General features: G+C 47.0%; 1 protein-coding gene across 1 annotated transcript; it reads right to left on the bottom strand.

The window, feature by feature from the left end:
- Positions 1-533: 533 nt before the first annotated feature.
- LOC106042984 (G-protein coupled receptor 183-B-like) lies at positions 534-7,945 on the bottom strand. The gene is made up of 2 exons (XM_013192246.3): positions 7,831-7,945; positions 534-2,846 (listed from the first exon to the last, which is right to left on the bottom strand). Exons 1-2 carry the CDS (start codon positions 7,866-7,868, stop codon positions 2,156-2,158), a joined length of 729 nt encoding a protein of 242 aa, XP_013047700.1. The 5' UTR covers positions 7,869-7,945; the 3' UTR covers positions 534-2,155.
- Between the last annotated feature and the right edge of the window lie 725 nt (positions 7,946-8,670).

Consider the following 8,670-nt stretch of genomic DNA (forward strand, 5'->3'; position numbering starts at 1 on the left):
TATTAATATGTCCTTCTTGCAGAAGAAATCGGCTTTGTTGGGCAACATCCTAGTTTAAGGGATTGCATCAAAGTTTTTTAAGTGACTTGATTATGTGTCTGTTCTGCTTTTGCTCGATAGCCAGCCCTCAGCAGTGCTTCCTTTGAGCCCTCTGAGAAACATCTCAGGCACTCTTCACTCGCTTCTGGCCCTGCATTGTCCACATCTCTGCGGACAGGAGCTCTGACACCACCAATATTTATCATAAATAACTGCACGTACACAGCAAACTTCTGTGAATTTCCGTAATAAAAATATTCATCTTTTTTTCCTTTTTTTTTTTTTTTTAGTCTGTTACTGCAGCCAAACTGATTAGACAATTTTAAAAGATTTCAGCAGTTGTAGGTAAGAGCTCAGTACTTTCACCTCTTAGAGCCAGCCAAGTACATCCACGTTATTACTGTTTGATTTTTGGCGTAGAAGCAACGATCCAGCCCTTTCTCAGGGAGTGTAACGAGGATCGTGAAGAAACGCAAAGAGAAGGAGGAAAGGAAGCAGGGAGGATCAAGTTTATTGCGGTGAAGGAGGGGAAAAAAAAAAACATTTCTGAGACCAAGTACGAAAAGTGTGATTGCGAAATTTAGAAACTAGCTGGTGAGAGGAGCAGAGCAGGAAACTCCTCCGCACTCACTGCTCGCTTTGTGTCTCTGAAGTCTCATCTCTAATTGACAGCTCCGGGGCCTCCTGTCGCCTTGGATCACAGGCCACTCAGAAAAGTGCCCACAGATCCAATTTGCAGCCCTGACAGTCTAATTGCCCAGGAGCTGGTGCTAGTGGGGCACGTCAGGTACTCACGGGTACAGGTTTGCGTGTGAGGACCTAACACAGCCTGGAGGGGGGCAGCTTGGAACCAAAATCCGTTGCACTTGGGCTTTGTGCCCCACGGTCTTTTCCTTCTCAGATAGGCAGAGTTTTACTGCTGTGTTCAAGCTGGCAAGGTGAATGTCTGGAAACATGACAGAGGGAGGCTGTATGCAGCATTTGGGTTTATTTCGCTTTTCTTTCCATCTTTTATGACCCCTGGGTTGCAGAACATGCCGCAGAAGTTTGATCTCTCGGCCCCCTTGAGAGGGGACAAAATGCAGTTATCCCCATCCCCGCCACACAGACGAGGAAACTGAGGCATAGATATTGAAGGCAAGGCAACACCGGGAGGTGTTCTCAGATGATTTAAAACCTTTCTGAAGCTGGAGGACGTCTCCCCCGCAGTGCAGGAGGACATAGCTGTGTGCTTTTGTGCATCAGGGAGCATCCGAGGTAGCTGGGGTACTTTATGTTCGCTGACAACCTCCCAGTGCCTCGAGGGGACCCCAGGAATCACCACAGCCGGGTAGCAGCTCTGTCACACATCCACCTGAGCTTCAGCGTGGTCAGAGGAGCACCCACGGCCCTGCTCTTCCGCACCCCCAGGGGGCCTGGAACACCTCTGCTAACCCCAGCGCGTCCTTCTCTGCCTCAGAAACCACAGCCACCAAAATCCCAGCTCCCTCCAGGTACAGGGCACGGAGTCCTCAGCACGGGGTTTTTCTCAAGCCCTCTCTCCAGTTGTAGGGCTGCAGCAAAGGATTGCATTCTGGCATTTCTGGCTGGGGATGTGCCAGACACTACCCTGCTGTGGTCACCTCCCAGGAGCAGCTCCATGGGCACACCAAGGTGGCAGCTCTGCCTCGCTCTGTCCCGGGGACTCCCGTGGTGGGGCCAATGCTGGCCACGGGACCAGCCCATGAGCTCAGCTTGGGGCTCGCCTTGTCTCTTGATCCTACCTGCTGGTCCCAGTGGTTCATCTGGGTTAGCGAGATTTTAGGACATAGGCAATGTCCTTAGTGTACTGTTATACAGCTCTTGACTCAACAGATCCCTGAGTAAGCCTCTAAGCACCCTTTTTATATAAAAATACTTGAATTTTTTCACTTGTTCCAACCCTGAATGAAATGTCGTTTGTTTCACCTGCACAGTGAACAAACTCTAACTTGAGAACGTGCAAAGCGGGACCGCGTTGTGCTCAGGCTGCTAGCACAAACAGCCACAGCAGAATGGTTTTCAAACCAATACCTGGAGCTTGCATTGAAGTGTCTTCTGTTTGGTGTCACAGCACTGCCTTCCCTGGCAATACGCACTACTTTGTTTTTAGTGTAGATCTGTTGGACATGCTGAAAAATATTTTGTAGTAGAAGTACACGTTGACGATCCTTAGAAGAATGCCCAGGAAGTAACTGAGGGACCTGAGAAGGGCTGCGGCCCTGCTGGAGAAATGAAACACCAAAGGGCTGCAGACGGGAGCAGGAGCGCCGCCGGCCTTCAGGAGGTCATCCGTCTGGAACAGGATGCACTCGGCGGCTACCAAGAGCCAGATGATCCTGGAAGTCCATCGGGCATTTTTCACTGTCCGCAGACGGCGAGACTCTGTGGGGAAGAAGGTGATCAAGTAAGCTTCGAGGGCAACGCAGCTCAGCAGCAAGGCGCTGATGTGTGCGTTTGCAGTGAGCAGGTTCTGCAGCAGGGCCGAGGCGAATGCTGGAGATGAGATAGCAACATCAAAGGTCCACGCGACCATTTCAGCAGCAACACTAACAGAAACCAGGATGTCTGCTTTTGCTAGACTCGCGATGAGAACTGTGGTGGACTTGGATGAAACCTTTGCAGACTGCAGGATGATTGTCACGTACAAGCTGCCCAGCAAGCCCAGAAGGGTGCTGACAGCATTTGAAGAAGACAGGACAAGGTATTGGATATATTTAAGTACCAGGTATCTTCTGAGGTCTTTCATGTGGTCTCTCTCCATAGAAATACTAGTCAGGGAAGAATACCTGGAATGCATATAAAAAAAGTTGATTACATGTAAGATGAGCGGAATAAGTTGCAGAAAATTAGCATTATATTACCTGCTTTCGTACAGGCAGCGGCTGGCATCCTGCACAATCCAGCATCATTGTGGCTTTGGTCAGTTACCCAGCTTCAGAGTCATTCAGTATGTGAAATCCTCACAGCTCATCAATTATTAAATGAATTGCATATAAAACCTGGGAATTATAGCGTTTTCTTGTAATTATTGCAGGGGTCATTTCAGGGAACTGGAATGACTTGACCGTTACTGGGAAAATTAAGGTCAGAAGAGGGCTACTTTCATTATGAAAGCTTTTATTTTTTTTTCTGTTTGCCTTTGTGGGTCAATAATTCAACATAATATCACTGGGAAATCTTAAAAGAAAAATTAAAGAAGCTCCAGAAAACATGAAATAGCAAAGGTGGTCCCTGACTTTCAAAGGGAAGAGCAAGAGGAGCTAGTTCCCGGAAAATGACTGAAATAATCAGACTCATTGTTATCTAAGAAATAGTGTACGTAAGGAAGACTAATGTGGTTTTCTCACAGATAAAGCCTATTAAATGATCTCAGCTTCCTTCTGTAGAAGGATAATAGATCTCACGGGGGAGAAAACAAAGACTTCCAATATTGCTTCACGAAGCATTCCTACAAAGGAACAAGCTAAGGGAACGTGGACTAGACGAAACAACAATTAAGTCATGCACAGCAAGGTGGGAAAAGAAGAAGAGGCTAATTATCAAAGATGGAAGGAATGCTGTATCAGCAGATCTTGCAGACATCTGTCCTTTTGTGCGTTCTCATTAACTACAACAGGTATTAGAGTTTGTGCTTATTAAGCTTGCTTATTAAGTCTGTTACCACGAATCCGCAAGTACAGTTTCAGATCTAGACGGGAGCTGGTGCCTGCGACGTGGTGAGCGAGAGGAGGAACGGAGGTGTGGGAGGGAGAGGGAAGAAGCCCGGGGAGGAGGACGGCTGCCGTAGGCGGCAGTGCCGACACACGCGGTTATCGGTACAGCCTGCACCTTGCGGTGGTTGCAACACCCACAGCTCGTGTCAGCAACGCTCGCGCTGGGAAAAGGCAGGGACCGTCCTGCGATGCACAGGCAGGAATGGTGTCTGGAAATACATGGGATGAGTCTTCGGTTTTGCTTGGCACAAGTTAAGTCTTGACTGAAGCGCTGAAACCAGTTTTGAGGTCAGCAGTTCAAGAGAGTATTGATTGCTGACGGTGTTTCAAGGAGACTGAAGACAGTGATGAGAGAGATAAAACGTGATACAGAGGGAAGGGAGTCGGGGTTGCGCAGTCTGGATTACAGGAGACGCTCGTTTGTTTAATTTACGTTAAGATAATTCAGATCACAAGTAAGGAGAGCATTAACAGGAAGGATGATCGAGCACTGGAATAGTTTGTCGTGAGAAATCGTGGACCCTCCATTACTGGGAGTGTTCAGGAGCACACTGGGTGGGTGTTAGGAGTACAGGGAGGAACAGACATCATCTGCCGGTAGGCTGATGGACTTCAGCTGCCTCTCAGCCCTATTTCTCACGTCACTGAAAAGCATTTAGATTACCAAATGTTAATAACCCCTACCTACAAATGAAATAATGTCGATTTTGTCAAGAACCATCTCTTCAGATAATATTAAAGTTACGGCTCGTGTCACACCTGAACGTTTATTTGTTGAGGACACCCTGGGCCACAGCAATGTACTCTTCGCTCAGAAAGCACTATTTCCAATCATTAAAATAATATCGCTGTTACAGTTACACTAACAATTTTGTTTGAGTCATCTACAAGGCTGTTTGTGTTGTGCTTCGAGTTCATCGTTTAGTTGTGCCTCAGTTGTTTGCTGTAATGCTTCCAAACCCATCTTTATCCAGATTCTGTTCTCACAAACCTTTGACAGTTATTCCCTTTTATTTTGAGTAGTGGCTCTAAAATTAGATCATTGGTGAGGTGGCCACAGATTTAGCTAAATGTAACAATGCCATTTCTTCTATACTTTAGCACCTATCTCCTTATGTAAGTTCCTGGTATTCCTAATATAAGCACCCTGGAGCTTGTACTACAAAGCTTTTCCTGCAGAGTTACCTAACAGGTCCGTGTGGCTGATTTAGTTCTTGCCTTTTTTTTTTTTGTTTTGGTGAGATGATGCAAAAGCGATAATTCTGTGTAATTCCTATGAAAGGTACTATTCAAGCCAACTTTTTTAAGGGTGGGATTCCTGTTGCTTGTTGAGGCTCGGTTTATACCAGTTTGACTCATCCAAAATTCATATGCACCTTTTCTTTTCTTTTATATATCTGAGCCAACTTGTTAGTGGAATCCTTTTCCAAAGAAGTAGGAAAAATTTAGTGCTTTACTCCATCTGAATTGTGATACAGTTCGTCTTACCCTAGTTTGCCACAGTGAATAACTAGAAAAAAATGATCCTTCAATTTCTGTAAAAAACAAAACCTTTCTGTTATTCACTGTTCTTTCCATTAAAACAAAGTCCTTTGACAGTTCAGTCCCTTTACTGTAAACTAACTTACAAAGAAGTGGCTTTGCTTCACTGCTGATGAAAGAGGAGGTGAAGAGAAAGGTTAATCTCTGAGCACTGGTTTGGCCATCTGTTTGGATAGAGAGCATTGATGAAATGAGGATCTACTATTGGAACAAACCATCCCAATCCACAGTGTGAAAGCTCATACCTCTCCCTGGCTAGGAGTGGAGGAAAGCCAAGCTGTGGTATGTGTAGTTGAATTCTGATTTATCTTGTTATTCAAGCAAGCTGCTCCTTGTTTGAACAGGTATTATTTAGAACATTTTCCCCTTTTTTGGATTGCAGCCTATTTTTTTGTATATTTTAATATTAAGTAGATTTTTGAGCAGACAAATGATTTCCCTCAAAGATTTTTGCTCATATTATGACAACTGGTCACTGCCATGAATTGTCACATGGTGGAAAGTACACATAACCTCACCCAGGCTGCTGCGTGCTGAAGAACAGCATAGCTGGCCACAAGACTTCAGCTAAACTCAAGGCTGTGATTCCCAGATGAAGAGTAGTAAACAAATCTGAACTGGTTTGAGCAGCTGAAAGAGTGAAGAAAATGTGCAGTTCATTAACTTCGGGCTTTTACATCTCTGTAAAATGTGGAAATAAAACTTCACTGGAAAATAAACTGCATCAAGAGGAAGTTTGCCATGTTGATAAAACCAGATTGCTCCAGTGAGCTTGTCCATTCATGTATTTCCTCCATCTTTTTTTTTTTTCATGGAAGTTCAAAACGAAGAAGACACCAAAGTTTGGATTTACAACAGATCTTCATCACGGCCATGTGGAACATTTTAACATGGAGCTTCTGGGCGTCGGGTCCTATCTTGCACCCCGGGTCTTGGTGATGAGCCACAGACTGTCGCAATGACGAGTGCTGGAAAAGGATGTTGAGCAGCCGGTACAGCCGGAGGACATGCCCAGAAGCAGCCGGTCCAGATGCTCAGGAGCTCAAAGTGTTTTTCACATCTTCCCTTCCTGAAAGCTTTGGTGATTTACGTAACGCTGCCAACATTTCAGGTAAGGTCACAAGGCACTTTGCAGAGGAACTGGAGTTTCCCGAAGGATGATGCCTTCCTGTTCAAGACGTGTCCATGGTGTCCTTCCTTTCAGGGAACGGCTGCTTCAGGAGATGGGATCATTGCCGTGGCTCCTTCCCTCCACCCCTTTCATGCTATGATTTAGTGGTTAAAGCTCCCACCCAGAATGCAGCAGAACTAGGTTCGATTTCCTCCTTTGCCGCAGGGGATTGAGATGTTTATCTCTCAGCAGCGTCCCGACCAGCAGGCTGCAGATTGTCCTGAGGCGGGGACGCTTTTCGTACCACCTAAGGAATCTGGGCACAGCACAGGAAAACAGCTGACACCCTGGGCCTGGGCAGGGATTAGGAAAGGCTCGGGGACCACATATGGGTAGCTGGGGGGAGTTCCTAGGGAAAAGAGCATCCCAGGTCCCAGTACTTGCTCTGAACGCTGCCTGGATACATCTACTCTAGTAAAATAAGCAGAGCTAGGAGACATTCCTGGCACTGGACCTTCATTAAGTTGCATTTAGAGCTTCAATGGCTCTCACCACAATTTTGGTACCTGCTGGTGTGCGCCCTCCTGAATGCTGAGTGGGCATGGGCTAGGTTTTAGGGGAAGGAGGGAGTGCTGCCCACAGGCACCAAGGAAAGTTTTAGAGTACAGTCCTCATTGCTGAGGTCCTGGCCTTATCAGTAGGCAGCCACAGCCCTCATATAAGATAAAAGAGCTTCCCCCAGCTGGCAAACCCTGCCGGCCCGCAGAGGACCACGGGGAGCGCAGAGCAGCCGCTCTCCATCACCAGACCTTCCTCTGTCCTTGCCAGGCAGGTGGGATCAGGCCCGGGATGGGGCCAGAGGGAAACGGGCACAGGGGCTGCTTCCAGAACAGCTGCCCCCATCCTGCCACAATGGCCAGAACCGGCACAGAAGGCAACCTGAGCCGAGTCATCTATTTATTTATGGTTTTCAAAGCAGCCTCTTGCGGTTTTATTTGCAGGTCATCCGCAGGCAGGTTGCTACGTGTGGACAGTGACACTTAGACAGCTTCTGTTTAGTCCTGCTCCAGGTAGCAGCCTCAGCTCAAACCCATGGCAGGTTTCCTGAATTAGCATTTTCATCCGTGCTGGTTTTTATCTGTACCGACATCGTTCTCCTGAGACAATTTACAAATTCCAGTTAACAATAGCTCCTCAACGGTCTTGGTTATGTCATTGTAGTCTGAGAGGTACATAAAATATCTCCTACTCTTAAACAAATAGTTCCTTTCAGAATTCTTCTTGGAATTGTGTCAGAGAACATATAGAAGAGGAGAACAACGTTGAAACCCAAATTACCACCGAATACCCTGACTGTAATGAAGTATGTTAGCTTTCACTTAGTTTAAAAGCAAAAATACTTACATTTGCTGGAAAAAGCAGCCAGAAATAGCTTTCTCCATCACTGTATGCTGTGTATGGTCTGCAGCAGAGCTAAGTGTGCCGTTTCCCTTGGATTGCTTCCTGGTTTTTATATATAGCCCCGTGCATAGTGCACCACGTCAGAGCGCTGGGCTACGCCGACAGGATTTGTTTGGCTAGGCACCATCCCCAGAGCTGGTTTCACAAGAACTGCTCGCCTGAATTATGACAGTTATTAACTTTCAAATGTCTGGAAAAATTGATGCCCTGTGTGGTAGAGGAGTCCCAGACACTTCCTCAACTACATCGCAACAGCTGGAGCAGATGACGATGAGAGCTTGGGTTTGTCTGGGTGTCACATGAGCTATCGCAGATTATCCGTGAGTAAAAAAACGAGTTTCTTCTGAATATAGAAGCGGTGTCCTCCAGCATGCAGAGCAGGACCGGGCCACCCCGACGGGTGTTTGTGTTGGTGTTGCTGGGGATACCCGGGTTTGGTGCTGATGACGTTGGCACAACCTTCCCCTATTGTTCTCCAGGGGTGACGTGGGTTAAGCTGAGCTTGTCGGCGTTTCAGTACCGGGCAGGCTTCCCACGGGGTCTCACTGCAGTGGGAGAGCGGAGCAGGGTCCTGCAGATATCCTGAGGAATAGCAGACCCGGGTGTTTGTACACACGTGAGCACAACACCATAGCTCCCGACCTGATCTCGAATATCGATCTCCTGCTGAGGGTCATCACATCAAAGCGGGGAATTAAATGCAGAAACGAAAGCTGCCTTGCTTTCTGAGCTTGCCAGCCTGGTAACAGCTCTGCTGGCAGCACCCTTCCCCTCACCACTCCT

This window comes from Anser cygnoides, chromosome 13 (genome assembly GCF_040182565.1).
Source record: "Anser cygnoides isolate HZ-2024a breed goose chromosome 13, Taihu_goose_T2T_genome, whole genome shotgun sequence".
NCBI classification, from domain to species: Eukaryota; Metazoa; Chordata; class Aves; order Anseriformes; family Anatidae; genus Anser; species Anser cygnoides.